General features: G+C 44.9%; 1 protein-coding gene across 2 annotated transcripts in view; it reads right to left on the bottom strand.

Moving 5' to 3' along the window:
• LOC142465627 (protein-glutamine gamma-glutamyltransferase 5-like) overlaps positions 1-15,935 on the bottom strand; it is a 50,378-nt gene that overhangs the window by 32,861 nt on the left and 1,582 nt on the right. The window contains exons 1-3 of one of the 2 annotated variants that reach the window (XM_075569738.1): positions 8,242-8,375; positions 6,227-6,406; positions 626-868 (exon numbers count right to left, since the gene is read on the bottom strand). In XM_075569738.1, the coding sequence (XP_075425853.1) occupies positions 626-868; positions 6,227-6,406; positions 8,242-8,251 (433 nt within the window). In that variant the 5' untranslated portion in view covers positions 8,252-8,375. Of the gene's footprint in view, positions 1-625; positions 869-6,226; positions 6,407-8,241; positions 8,376-15,935 lie in introns of those variants that run through there. The other variant, XM_075569739.1, reaches the window with a different exon arrangement.

Below are 15,935 nucleotides of genomic sequence, written 5' to 3' on the forward strand. Positions count from 1 at the left end.
AACAGTTAGAAAATGACCATGTCTCTGTCGTTCTATTAAGCTGTATATTTTATTCCTATGGTTATAATGTTTTGATAATAAAATGGGGCACATAGAATTAGACGGCAGGTAAGAAGCACTTGGCCCTTATCTGGTGTAAAACGTCGGACCCTATTTGATTCTTGGCTTTCTTTCATATTGCGGCTCACCTTATGTCCAAGTATTTTTTAAATTCCCTTTTCTGCATTAACCTCTACCACTTCTGCTGGGAGGCTGTTCCCCAAATCCACTACCCTTTTTGTGAAGTCCTTCCTCACATCACCGCTGAGCCTCACCCTGCCACTTCAGAGCGGGACCTGTTCTCTGTCTCGGAAACATGCTTCCCTTGTGTACGTTGTTTTAATGACTGGGAATGGCTGAACTTTAGGTGGTAATTACCTAGCCTATCACTTACTGATCAGGGAACATTACTTTGCCATACTGTGCCTGCTTCATGTGTTTTTTCAGTGACAGATTTACCCAGGGGGATTTTGTGCAATACTTTTGACCCAATTATGTCAAAGCTGACCGTTTTGCACTTTATCATAGGGTGGTGTTTAACTTGAATAATATATGTTATTTTAATAAATGGCTGGCTATACTTTACCTGAACACCATGGGTTAAATAGTAAGATAAATTCCCCAAGAAAATGAGAGATATTTTGGCTTCGATTCGATATCTGCAGCTTCAGGGTGTGAAGCCCAATGACCGCATTTGGAGGAGACACCATCGATATTTCCGTTGACCTTGCGCCGCTGGTTATAACCGACGCGTTCCAAGCATGTTTAATGTTGGGCCTTGATAAAGAGAATATTGTCTTTGTACCAGAGGATTCCAGGGGATTTGGTCCTAATTAAGAAAAAAAGAATCAATGAACACATTTTGGAGTTACTCATCAGAATATCCCGACTACAACACAAAGACGTAATCATTAATCAGGGGAAAGTATTGCACCAGGTCACAGGAAATCAAACCAATCAAGAGGAAAAATACCACTGCTTTCAATGGGAAAACAACGTCTTCTAGCGCATTTAACAGGTGGCTTAATCCCAAACAAGTCTAACCGTTTAATTGGCTTAAATTCCTGATACGTCTTCTGCTGTGGATCCTGCTCCATTTTAGGAGCCCTTATTTGCACTAAACTAAACAAGCCATGCTCCTAAGCAAAATGCTTTTAAGTAGAAATGTTTAAAGTAGTGAGGAAGTTTAAAAAGGACGTTTGGGACCATTGATTTGCTGATCATCTCATCTCTTGTCTTTTCTCAGGTAAAAACATATCTCAAATTGTCTATCTGTCCTGCAATCATCATACCCTGGTGTGTCTTAATTTAATTCATCGTCCACACCATTTGCTTTAATGTCCCCCACATGTGCTAATTAAGTTGGTTAGCCAGCCAGGTGACTTTGTAAAAGTATATAAGTAAACTCACAACAGCCATTGCTGCCTGCAGCCATGCTCCAAAGCAGAAATGCTTTTAAGTAGAAATCTTTAAAGTAGTGAGGAAGTTTAAAAAGAAGTGGAAAAGTGGACACCACCTTCTGCTTCTGATTCCTGCATTTGAACTACGCTGGAAAGGAGGATATCATCTATCCCAGACTGCACATCTCAACACTTAACGATTGCTGTGATGCCACCTTTACTTTTTATATTTGCTGTGACCGCACTTCTTTTCAAATTATGCACTTCCTTCCATCAGCCTCATCATGTTTCTAACTAAATTCATATATCTTCATCTCTCCTTCCTTCACCACTTCTCAGTTCACATGAACTCCTTTCTTACCTGCGCCCTCTGATAAGCCAAAGCTATATCCCCTTCACTAAAACACACCCCTACAAATCATCCTCACACATCCTCTTTCTATCCATGCTTCTCCTCCTTGCTTCTGGGGATATCTCTCCCAATCCTGGTCCCTGCCTTATTTCTACTTACTCTCGTCCTCGCCTTCCACATGCAACTTCTACTCCTTCTGGTGTAAACCCCTCCAACCTCATACCCATCCCCTGCCACCCTCCCTCCTCTCTCGCTTTCTCCTGTGCCCTTTGGAATGCTTGCTCCCTTTCCAACAAGTTCCTCTCTGTGCATGACTTCTTTCTCTCTCTCTCTCTCTCTGCTCCTATTTGCTATAACTGAGACCTGGCTCACTCAGTCTGACTCTGCTCTGGAAGCTGCCCTCTCCTATGGTGGCCTTTCCTTCTCCCACACTCCGCGCACTGATGGCAGGGGTGGAGGCGTGGGGCTCCTGCTCTCCCCCCTCTGCCATTACCGAACCCTTCCTATTCCTCCCTCTCTGCTTTTCCCTCCTTTGAGGCTCACACTGTCCAGATCTTCTCTCCTCTCCCTGTCCATGTGGCGGTCATCTATCGCCCACTTACCTCTACTCATCCCCCTTCTGCCTTTCTCTCTCACTTTGAATCCTGGCTCTCTTTCTTTCTCTCCTCAGACTCCCCTGTTCTTCTCCTTGGGGACTTCAATTGCCACATTGATGACCCCTCTCTCCCTTGGGCTTCCCGCTTTCTCTCTCTGACCTCTTCTTTTGGCCTTCAACAGTGGACTGAAGCCAGCACCCACAAGGATGGACACTACCTAGACCTGGTTTTCACTAAAAACTTATCTCTCTCCGATTTCTCCATTTCCCCTTTTCCTCTCTCTGACCATCACCTCATCTCATTTTCTCTCTCTCGCTTCTCTCCATCTCCATTTTCGCCCTCGTTTTTGCAGAAACCTGCGCTCTATTAACCTATCAGCTCTTGATTCCACTTTACGCTCCTCCCTCTCCTCTCTCAGCTCTGCTTCAGACCCTGATAACCTGGTCAGGAACTACAACTCTGCCTTATCTTCCTCTCTTGATCTTCATGCCCCGCTTTCTCTCTGCCATCCTCGCCCTTCTAACCCCAGACCCTGGCTAAACTCCCACACACGCATGCTGCGTTCCTCCACTCGTTCCTCTGAACGCCTCTGGAGGAAATCTCATACGCTCGCAGACTTCATTCACTACAAATTTATGCTATCCTGTTTCAACTCTGCCCTCTCTCAGGCTAAACAAACCTACTTTTCATCACTAATCAACACACACAAGTCTAACCCACGCCGACTCTTTTCTGTCTTTGACTCTCTACTCAGACCACCCTCGGCTGCCTCCTCTTCTTCCTCCATCTCACCTCAGGACTTTGCTGACTTTAAGAAAAAGGTGGAATCCATACGTCACAACATCTCATCTGTTGCATCCTCCCATCCCACACCGCTTCCTAACTCTCCTCCTGCATTTCTTGACTCTTTTTCCACTATCTCGGAGGAGGATGCGTCACTGCTGATCTCCTCTTCTCCCTCTACCACTTGCCCTCTTGATCCCATTCCCTCCCATCTCCTAAAACCTCTTGCTCCTTCTATAATCCCTATGCTCACACAGATCTTTAACTCTTCCCTCTACTCTGGTACCTTTCCATCCTCCTTCAAGCATGCAACCGTTATACCATTACTCAAAAACAGCAAGCTTGACCCTACCTGTCCTTCTAACTATGGACCTGTCTCCCTCCTGCCTTTTGCCTCCAAACTCCTTGAACGTCTTGTATTCTCTCGATTGCTACAGTTTCTCAACACCTATTCTCTTCTAGACCCTCTACAATCTGGCTTCCGCACTGCTCAATCTACTGAAACAGCCCTCACTAAAATAACTGACGACCTCCATGCTGCCAAAGACAGAGGTCATTACACTCTGCTCATATTACTCGACCTCTCTGCAGCATTCGACACCGTGGACCACCTTCTTCTCCTTCATATTCTCCATACTCTAGGTATTCGGAATAAAACTCTATCCTGGATATCCTCTTACCTCTCCCATCGTACTTTCAGTGTCTCTTTTGCTAACACCTCCTCTTCCTCTATTGATCTCTCTGTGTGGGTACCCCAGAGCTCTGTCCTGGGACCTCCTCTCTTTTCTCTGTACACACTCTCTCTAGGTGACCTAATCACATCTTTTGGTTTTAAATATCACCTCTATGCTGACGACACACAAATTTACCTTTCAACCCCTGACCTTACACCTGCTATACAGACCAAAGTTTCTGAATGCCTCTCTGGAATATCATCCTGGATGGCCATCCGCCGACTGAAACTTAACAAAAATAGAGCTCCTTATACTTCCTTCCAAACCTGGCCGTACTGCCTCCTTCCACATTACTATTGGAAATACGATCATTCACCCAGTAGCCCAAGCACGCTGCCTAGGGGTTACACTTGATTCCTCTCTCTCATTCTCCTCTCATATTCAAAACGTTTCTAAAACTTGTCGCTTTTTCCTCCACAATATCACAAAGATACGCCCTTTCCTCTGTTACTCGACTGCTAAAACTCTGACACAGGCCCTCATTCTCTCACGTCTCGATTACGTCTGAGAATTCTCGATTACGTCTCGATCACCTGTCTCCCCTACAATCTATCCTAAACGCTGCTGCCAGAATCACTCTACTCTTTCCTAAATCTGTCTCCTTATCTCCCCTCCTGAAATCCATCTCCTGGCTTCCGATCAAATCCCGTATCTCAAACTCAATTCTCCTCCTCACTTTTAAAGCTTTACATTCTTCTGCCCCTCCTTACATCTTAGCCCTAATTTCTCGCTATGCACCATCCAGACTCTTGCGTTCTTCTCAAGGATGTCTTCTTTCTACCCCGTTTGTATCTAAAGCTCTCTCCCGCCTTAAACCTCTCTCACTTTCTGCCCCGCACCTCTGGAATGCCCTTCCCCTCAATACCCGACTAGCACCCTCTCTATCCACCTTTAAGACCCACCTTAAGACACATCTGCTTAAAGAAGAATATGAATAGCACTGGATAATCCTGAACACATGATACATAAAGCTTGGCCCCCTGCAGACACACTTACTAGAATTCCCTCATACTGTCTCTGTACGTTCTCCCTACCTACCAATTAGATTGTAAGCTCCTCGGAGCAGGAACTCCTCTTCCTTAATGTTACTTTTATGTCTGAAGCACTTATTCCCATGACCTGTTATTTATATTATTTGTTATTTACATGATATGTATTACTACTGTGAAGCGCTATGTACATTTATGGCGCTATATAAATAAAGACATACAATACAATACAATACAAGTGTTCATGGCGCAAATGAAAATAAGTGAATAGTGCAATATAATGTGCAAAACCCCCAGTGAATATATAAACACTGATATCACATATACTGCAGCTCCATGGAACAGGATCCTCTGAGGTAGATGCTTCTTGATAGCCTCATATGGAGAAGAAAACACGTTGGACATTTTGGACTTCTGAAGCCACCGTACCCACTCCGCAAGGAGCCTGATTGGCTGACGTGTGATAGATGCGAGGCGTCCCAAGATGCGAGTGAGAGATGCAGACCGGGAAAACCGTGCACGTGTGCACGTGCACGACGAGAAGCCGAGCCTGGAGAAGGGTTGGAGTGCGCCCAAAGTCACTCTGCTTTTGACCAGCGGGGAATGTGTGAGTTGTCCCTTTCCCCCTGTGCTGTTTGTTGTACAAAGTAAAATGTTAATGCACTATATTGCATGCATTTGTGTTTTCTTCTCTTATGAGGTTTCCTCAAGAAGCATCTACAGTACCTCAGAGGATCCTGTTCCATGGAGCTGCAGTATATGTGATATCAGTGTTTATCTATTCACTGTTTTTTTTGCACATTATATTGCACTATTCACTTATTTTCATTTGTGCCATGAACATTTGGTTGTTTAGTTTAGTATAAATTGCGGTTTGGGAAACCGCAGGTGTTTAGTCAACATTTGTTTTTGTTCACAGTCATTAATTATATCTGTTGCGCCTTATTTTGTTTATTTCTGACCCCTTATTTGCTCAATCTCCAATTTATGTATGTCCTTCCGGAGATGTGGTCTCCAGAACCGAACACAGAACTCTAGGTGAGGTCTCACCAATGATCTTTAAAGTGACCTAGAACATTAGTGAGACCTCACCTAGAACATTAGTGAGACCTCACCTAGACCATTAGTGAGACCTCAACTAGAACATTAGTGAGACTTCACCTAGAACATTAGTGAGACCTAAACTAGAACATTAGTGAGATCTCCCCTAAACATTAGTGAGACCTTACCTAGAACATTAGTGAGACTTCACATAGAACATTAGTGAGTCTTCACCTAGCGTTCTGTGTTATCTTTCTATCTTCCATAGGCAAACCATTCAAACCACATTTACCTGTCTCCGCAATAAAGCTGACATTATCATGGTTTTGATCGAAGATCCCGGCCTTAAAGGTCAGGTGGATGTTGAAGGCCTGACCCCTTCTCACTATTAAGCGCTTTGTACCGATCTCATCAGTCTGATGATCCTTGTTATTCCGTGTGGTTTGAAGATCACCATGTTCGAAGACAAGTTCTGATGGGACATGGATAAATGATTATCAAGAGGTATATGCTTGGTATCTATCACAAATAGATGGGCACCACTCCTTAGAGAAGACATGATGGAACTGGAGAAAGTGCAGAGAAGAGCCACCAAATTAATAAAAGAGGGATGGACAATCTGATTTGTGAGGAGAGACTAGCTAAATTAGATATGTTTACATTAGAAAGGAGGCATCTAAGAGGGGATATGATAACCATATAAAAATATATTCGGGGGCAGTACAAGGAGCTTTCAAAAGAACTATTCATCCCACGGGCAGTACAAAGGACTCGGGGGCATCCCTTAAGGTTGGAGGAAAGGAGATTTCACCAGCAACAAAGGAAAGGGTTCTTTACAGTAAGGGCAGTTACAACGTGGAATTCATTACCCATGGAGACTGTGATGGCAGATACAATAGATATGTTCAAATAAAGGTTGGACATCTTTTTAGATAGGAAAGCTATACAAGGATATATCAAATAAGTATACATGGGAAGGATGTTGATCCAGGGATTAATCCGATTGCCAATTCTTTGAGTCAGGAAGGAATTAATTTTTCCCCTTAAAGGGGTTTTTTGTTTGCCTTCCTCTGGATCAATAAGTAAGTATAGATATAGCATAAAGTATCTGTTGTCTAAATTTAGCATAGGTTGAACTTGATGGACGTACGTCTTTTTTCAACCTCATCTACTATGTAACTATGTAACTATGGTTTCCAGGAAGTAAAAACAAGGAAAATGTATACTGTTGCTTTCAAAATATGTGTGTAACCCTCTCAAAGATATCTATTGTATCTGCCATCACTGTCTTCATGGGTCAAAAATCCCACATTGTCACGGCCCTTACTATACACGACCCTTTCACTCAATGTCCGTACTGTTTGCACCCCACGCAACAGCCCCACTATGTGGCAGCCCCCCATATGGTAGCACCCCATGCAACAGCCCCCCTATGTGGCAGCACCCCATGCAACAGCCCCCCCATGTGGCAGCCCCCTTGTGGTAGCACCCCATGCTTCAGCCCCCCCACCCCTTGTGGCAGCCCCCCCATGAGGAAGCCCCCCCATGCGGAAGCCCCCCCTCTTATTTCACCTTGTCCGGTTTTTCCCTGTTCATGGATTTGATGAAACTGTATTTAATTCCTAAACAAAGTTGAGCCCAAAATGTAACTGAATCTGGCTGCATATCCCCTCTCACTTAGTACACCTGAAAGACGCTTATCTAACACGGTGATGACATTTTTTCCTCATATGATCCTTTGTAGGCTATGTCACGTACGACCCCCTGCTAGCACGCGACTTGCATATGGGACAAGGGTTAATACCGAAGCTTGCAAGCGCTCCCACTTTTCACCTCTGCAAAGGTCCGTCAAATGGACAGTTTCCCCTATCAAGCCGTCCCAATATACCACCGCCTAGAATAGCACACAAGTGAGCACGTGACTTTAGATATGTAACCAGGGTTAATACACAAGGCTACTCTAGCAACCCCCCTTTCTCCTCAGCAAGGAACCAGCGAGTTAGTATTAATCCCTACTCAAGTGCACGTCATAACCATCCACATTAACATTACATCAACTGTAGTAACGTGTGCCGAGCTTAGTAAATTATTCTCTCCAGTGTGCACCAGTTCAATCAGAGCCCAAAGCATTACTTATTAAATGTTTTTTATATATATATATATATATATATATATATATATATATATATAAATACAGTGCTTAGATTACAGAAAGGAGATACAAAATAAACATACAGTTGCAATATAAAACAGAACAGTTTCTTAAAATAAAAGGAATAAAACAGAAAATCCTATACAGTACATTACCAAAGGACATAGGTTCTTCCCAAAGAGCTCATTGATAAGAGGCAATGCCATATCCTCCGTCTGGTCTCCATAAAACTCTGAAGCTAACTGCCTCCAAAATCTTGTAGCCAACTGCCTTTCTCAAGGCACCGGCAGGAGCCCACCCCTTCTACAGAATACTTTGAAGCTACCCTCCCCCGACCAGGTCTGTAGGCCTTGGTTAAAACAGTTGAGTGGGCCATCCAGGATGCAGAACAGACCAAAGAAACACCCTGGCCGGTTTCAAACCCCGCATTTTTATCTTTTGTTTAAAAAAAAGAAGAAGAAAAAGTGTACGTCATTAACCCCTCAAGCACCAACAGGGATTAAACGACCTAGTAGTTCCTGATATTATCATGACAGTCTACATGAAAATCAGCTCTGTGCTGCCTGGAGAAGGGGAGCAAGTGAGAATACACAGCAGCAGTTGCTAGGAAAGAAATTAAAATAAGGTTATTAATTTGTGGGTGTAACCCCCCTAAGCACACAGCAAGAGTATTGATGGACATGCTCTCAAGCCAACAGCTGTGATACACTGAAAGAACTGACATCATAGAACATAGGGAGTATGACATCACAAAAGGAGGAGTGGCCAGTGAGAGAGAGGCTGGGAGGAGCAGTGGGGGGGAGAGAGAGGCTGGGGGGAGCAGTGAGGGAGAGAGAGAGGCTGGGAGGAGCAGTGGGGGAGAGAGAGGCTGGGAGGAGCAGTGGGGGAGAGAGGCTGGGAGGAGCAGTGGGGGAGAGAGGCTGGGGGGAGCAGTGAGGGAGAGAGAGAGGCTGGGAGGAGCAGTGGGGGGAGAGAGAGGCTGGGGGGAGCAGTGAGGGAGAGAGAGGCTGGGAGGAGCAGTGGGGGAGAGAGAGGCTGGGAGGAGAAGTGGGGGAGAGAGAGAGGCTGGGAGGAGCAGTGGGGGGGAGAGGCTGGGAGGAGCAATGGGGGAGAGAGAGGCTGGGAGGAGCAGTGGGGGAGAGAGGCTGGGAGGAGCAGTGGGGGAGAGAGGCTGAGAGGAGCAGTGGGGGAGAGAGAGAGGCTGGGAGGAGCAATGGGGGAGAGAGAGGCTGGGAGGAGCAGTGGGGGAGAGAGGCTGGGAGGAGCAGTGGGGGAGAGAGGCTGAGAGGAGCAGTGGGGGAGAGAAGCTGGGAGGAGCAGTGGGGGAGAGAGGCTGGGAGGAGCAGTGGGGAAGAGAGGCTGGTAGGAGCAGTGGGGGAGAGAGAGGCTGGTAGGAGCAGTGGGGGAGAGGCTGGGAGGAGCAGTGGGGGAGAGAGAGGCTGAGAGGAGTAGTGTGGGAGAGAGGGTAGGAGGAGCATTGGGGGAGAGAGGCTGAGAGGAGCAGTAGGGGGGAGCGGCTGTGTGGAACAGTGGGGGAAAGAGGCTGGGAGGAGCAGTGGGGGAGAGGCTGGGAGGAGCAGTGGGGGAGAGAGAGGCTGAGAGGAGTAGTGTGGGAGAGAGGGTAGGAGGAGCATTGGGGGAGAGAGGCTGAGAGGAGCAGTTGGACAGTCTAGGAGGAGTAATGTGGCAGAGAGGCTCGGAGGAGCAGTGTGGGAGGTAAGCCAGGAGGGGCAGGGGGAGAGGCTGGGAGGAACAGTGCGGTAGAGAGGCTAGGAGAAGCAGGGGGAGAGAGGCTGGGAGGAGCAGTGGGGGAGAGAAGCTGGTAGGAACAGTTGGAGAAAAGCTTGGAGGAACAGTGGGGGAGAAAAACTGGTGGGAGCAGTGGGGGAGAGAGGCTGGGAGGAGCAGTGAGGAGAGAAGCTGGGAGGAGCAGTGGGGAGAGGATGAGAGGAATAGTGGGGGAGAGAGGCTGGGAAGAGCTGTGGGGGAGAGAGAAGCTGGGAGGAGCAGTGGAGGAGAGAGAGGCTTGGAGGAGTAGTGGGGGAGATAGAAGATGGGAGGAGCAGTGTGAGAGTGTGAAAGACCAGCGTGGTGTCACCCATCCCAGCAGGACTCATTGGCGCCCTCAAAGGGGCCGTGCTACCCTGGCTAACGAGAGGACCGGTCCCGTGAGGGATACACAAGGATAGATGTTAAGGGAGATCACCCTGTCACCGAACGGTATCCTTCAAGTTCACACGCATACACCGTATATCAGCTATATCGTTGCGAAGTACTGGTCTGCAACTACTGTATACTCCTCTCCACAACATCAATGCGCTCCATCACCGTGCCGGCACTGGGATTGTATATGGGATCAGTGGGACACGAGCGTCAGCTATACAGGTCAGGATTGTGAGGGTATAACTTGTGTAAATTATATGGGGTCCCTAGAACAAAGGGCCACTGCACTGATGCAATTGTGGTCTGATAATCTGCACCTATAAAGTTCTATTAAAGCGAACGCACGTGTCACTTGTGAGTCACTATAGGGGAGGTGGCCCCCACCCTATATCCAGGGGAATATAGAGGTGTAACAATGGGTATAACATACAGCTCATTTTTAAAATAGAGTATATTGGAGGTGCATGCATGGCGAGCCGACAAGATGGCCGCTTGAGCACGGAGCTCCTCTGATCCTGGGCACAATAGATAAAAAAAAAACACATTGCGCAACTTGACTAAGTGCCAAACCGCCGACAGCAGCTGTGGACCACCCAGTGAGGTGAAGCCGCAAACAGAGAAGAAGCAGGCTATCCAAGTAGCTTCAAAATTGTTCACAAAAGGAACGCTGCGGAGGCACACAGGAGTCCAAGATGGCGGCGGCATGAGACAACCTTCAGAATCAGAAGGAGAGGCAGTAGCTGAATCTGAAGCAGGAGCAACAGGAGGTATTGATGACAGTGCCAGACCTACCACCAAAGGTGATCTACAGACGCAGCGACCGTTATTCGAACATTTACCTGGGTACATCGCACGTCACGCCGCGTGCTGGACCCGAGATGGTCAGTTGCTGTTGCTTTGTTTACATCCCACGTGGATTTTAACATGGGGATACCGGCACCCCATACCGGAGCCCGTAACTCAGGAAGTAGGGGGTCCCGAGGCTGAAATCAACTTTGTTCAGCTCCGGAGCCCCTCTGCTACATTACTGTAATGTTAGAAATTTTAAAAAAGAACCCCGCGATCGTGCGTCTATTACAGACAGGCAGACCGGGAAGCACTCACCCCTGCTGTGTTATTCCGAGGCGCCTTTAGTCTGCCGCGGCTAAACTTGTGAGGATGACGGGCATATATCGAAATTCCATTTCGAGATTTGTTCAAATAACGGCCGCTGCATCTGTAGATGACCTATTAAAAAGTATGGTACAGAAAATGCAAATAGAAATGCCCAAGGTAGTGTCTGAATGAAGAAGAGGTTTGCATGGACTGGGAGAAAGAACTGACCATCTAGAAGGGGTGGCAGACGAACTGATCTCAGCCCAAAATGTCACTGAACATGAGCTGGCAGCTTAATAAGCACAAATAAAAACCTTGATGGAAGCGCTGGAGAATACAGAGAACCGCGCCAGGCGCAATAATCTGAGATTAAGGAATATCCCAGAGACGGGACTGCCAGAGGCGCTAAAGGAATTTGTGACAAAACTGTTTCACAAAAAAAACCCCGACTTTACGGAAGAGAAACTGCTAATAGACAGGGTGCACAGGGCTTTAGGTCCTAATCAATCTGACCCTAATAACATGAGAGACGTTATATTACTATACCATATAAACCATGTATTATTTGTCATCATAACTCTGTGCCCAGGACATACTTGAAAACGAGAGGTAACTCTCAATGTATTACTTCCTGGGAAAACATTTTATACATAAATACGCTGAAAGAAGCCATCATGCAAGTCTCCAGGTCACAACCTTGGATAGAATTGGAAGGACACCAGATCCAAATAGTCAGTGATATTGCTCCTTCTACCCTGCTTAAAAGAAAGGAATTGCAACCAGTCACAAAGATTCTGAGAGACCACCAAATTAGGTATAAGTGGGGCTTCCCATTCAAGCTTGTAATCTGGCACAACGGGTCAACATCGGTGGTGAAGGATCCGGAGGAAGAAGAAAGAGCACTAATTAAACTGGGACTGATACAAAGAACTAAATCACCTCCGTCTGCTGGTTCACCTAACAGACCTGCACGGACACCCATCTGGACACAGACGAAATCGCAGAAAGGAAACACATACAAAGATCAAGAGGACCAAGAAGGAATTCAAAAAGCATCCGGAGAATGACCACTGCGCCATAACCAAAGGTTTTGCCAAATAGAAGAATTTAGACAAAAACTGTGGAAAAAGACTATACAACTGATCCGATCGAGGATCTCACCACCACTCCTGCCCGGGAGACGTGGGAGGCCGGCTGGCCTCCGTGCAGAGTGACATCGGAGATAGCTCCCAGCTGCGGCTCACTCCAAAACCCTGGTTCCGGAGAAGAAAAGGACTCAGGAGCTCTGGAAGCCCCCATAAAGTTATTTTTCGTCGTCTTCGAATTTATGTTTGGGGTCCCAATCTGTTCTCCCTTATCCTTCCCATCCTTGTAATCCTGTACAGAAAGTATCCCCCCCCCCTTCTTTTCTTTTTTTAGAGAAGGGGGAAAGGGAATCCCTGCCCTCAGAGGGATCCCTTTGTCTTCGAAGCCCCAGATTTTTCGACAAAGTTTTCTCTTCTGTGTTTTTTGCGTCGGCCCGTGTGAAGAAGAGAGGAGTGGCCATACTGGTCAGAAGGTCGGAAGGTCGGTACCATTTGCAAACTCGGAAACACAATGATCACTTGAGCTAACATTTATGCTCCAAACAAGAAACAGGCAAATTTCTATGAGACGGTCTTTCCTAGATTATCACATTTTGTGGAAGGAAAAATAATGATGGCAGGAGATTTCAATGCAGTAAATGATATAAAATGAGATAAATCAAATCCCACAAAAGACCCAAAGGATACAGATTTAGCAAGATGAATACAAGATATAACACTGTGGGATAATTGGAGGTTGCAGCACCCTAAAGAGAGGGATTACACATTTCATTCAGCACCACCTCTCGAGAATAGATAATTTTTTTATTGAACACTCACTAATCCCAGCAGTAAAAGACACTAAGATCAACGCACTCACCTGGTCTGACCACGCACTGGTAATGTGCACATTTAAAGATATTAACCCATCTAGGGTAAGACATACAGTATGTGGAAGTTAAATGACTCACTTCTGAGAGATCTCACTGTTGTTGATGAGATAAGTACACACCTAACAGATTTTTTTTTATTAATGATACACCTGAAATGGCTCTCAACAATCTGGGAAGCACAAAAACGTGCACTAGGGGAAGGTTTAGTGCTATCGCCTCGAAGAAAAAACTAAGGGAATATAAAATGATAAAATAGTCAATAGAATTAGCAGAAGTTGACGCCACATATAAAAAAAAACCCCACAAATTCAAACTTTGCTTAAAATTAGGGGAGTTTGAGAATTTTGCAAATTAAAAAAGAAAAAGCCCTAAAATGGACCAAACAATTATTTTACCAGAAAGGTAATAAAGCGGACAGGCTGCTGGCACAGAAACGAAGAAACTAAATCAAATAAACAGACAGCACTCAATGAATAAAATGTCTAAGCATGTATGAGAACAGCGGGGCAACGGGAACAAGGATCGGCCCTAAACCCTCCAAAGACTATGATGAAATATAAATACGTTTCCAGCACTCAAAAAGCAAACTATAATTGGAATATGCCAACGAAGTATTTAATATGAACGCAAGTGAATATACAACTGCACACTGAGAATGCTGAAAGTATCATGGGTCAGACATGTGACCAACATACTGTAACACAAGGGTATGCAGCATGAGGAGAGGGGGGGAACGGGAAGGCAAGGAAAGGGGGGAGGGAGCAATGTGACATGGAGATTAAGAAATTAAGAAAGGTTCACATTTCCTCCACTATTAAATCAATCAAAATGAGAAATGGGGAAACCACATTTGACCCAAAGATAATAGAAGAGGAAATTATAGCATACTATTCCTCTCTGTACAATTTACAAAATAAACATCAACAAAACCCAGATACATTCAAACAGTTAGACACTTCTCTGGATTCCTGTCAGTTACCATCTTTGAAAGATGAAGATAGAGTTCTACTAAATGCAGACGTTTCACAAGATGAGATACTGGCAGTCAGGGCCGCCAACAGGGGGGGGACAAGGGGTACCGGCGTCCCGGGCTCCGTGATTTCTGTTGGCGGCCCTGCTGGCACTGGTTAAAGGAATTAAACATTCAAAAACTCCTGGCCCTTACAGACTCTCAAATAGTTATAATAAAACATTTAAAACATGTTTAGTACCATTTCTAAAAAAACTTTTAAACTCTTTTATGAAAGGTAAGACAATCCCCCCCCCCTCAATGTTGAGAGCACACATTTCTGTGATCCCAGAACCAGGCAGAGATCATAATTATTGTAGTAATTATTGACCCATTTCACTTATCAATACCAATATTAAAATTTGCAGTAAAATGATTGGAATAAGAATAAATAAATTACTTCCCAGAATAATCAATCCAGACAAAGTGGCATGTATGGGAGACAAGCAGTTGATAATATCAGAAGAGTGATATATCTCACCCACCTAGCAAATGCAACAAAAAAAACCCCACACTGCTAATCTCACTTGGCGCGGAAAAAGTGTTCGACCGTGTAGACTGGTCATATATGTTCATAACCTTAGAGAAATTTGGGATCAGGTGAAATATACTAAATGGAATTAAGGCTCTCTATAATCAAACAGGAGCCATGCTAAAAATGGCTGGGATCAGCTCTGGAGTGATCAATATAAATAATGGGACGAGACAAGGCTGTCCACTGTCACCTTTACTATCTGAGTCTAGATCCTATAGCAAACCAAATTTGTATTAATAAAAATATCAAAGGTTTGATAAAACAGTCTAAAGAGTGTACAGTAACATAGCTCTCTATGCAGATGATATTTTACTAACACTCACCAGACCACTGACATCTCTGCCTAATCTATTTGAGGAGATTACAACATTCAACTTTTTCTCAAATGATAAAAAAAAAACAGGCACTGGCATTAGGAGTAGAGACAGGGATGCTAAAACTATTGAAATTAAATTTAAATTTCAAATGGGAAAAAGATAGTATCAAATATCTATGGGTGTATTTGACCGGTAGGTATTCGGAGCTTTATAACGCTAACTACCCTGAACTGTTTCTGTCAATTAAGAGATCTGGAAGAGTGGAATAAATATTGTATGTCATGGATTGGCAGAATAATATCAGTAAAGATGAATTCTCTCTATAAATTGCTTTATCTATTTCATAGCCTTCCAATTAAAATTCCAACCAAAATTCTTAATGATATGCAAAGCAAAATGTATACATTAATCTGGGGGGAGAAAAAAACTAGACTAAAAAGAAGCGTACTTAGTGCATTAAGGACAGAGGGGGAAAGGGGTAGCTTTGCTGGCACTAACCACATATTATGCTACAGCACAATTAAGCCTTTTACCAGCCTGGCATAAACCCAAACAGGCTGTTATATGGGTGCAGATTGAAGTGAATGAGATCCCGGTACAGAATATAGACACATTACTGTGGATCCCCAAAAAGAATAAACCTAAAGAGGTGAATAACCACCCGGTTATTACATTCACACAAAATATTTGGGATAATTGGGAGGGGGAAAAAGGGATTAGAAGGACAACCCTCGCTTATGACCCCCTTATAGAGGAATGAGGAATTCCCCCAG

This window comes from Ascaphus truei, chromosome 14 (assembly GCF_040206685.1).
Source record: "Ascaphus truei isolate aAscTru1 chromosome 14, aAscTru1.hap1, whole genome shotgun sequence".
Lineage (NCBI taxonomy): Eukaryota > Metazoa > Chordata > Amphibia > Anura > Ascaphidae > Ascaphus > Ascaphus truei.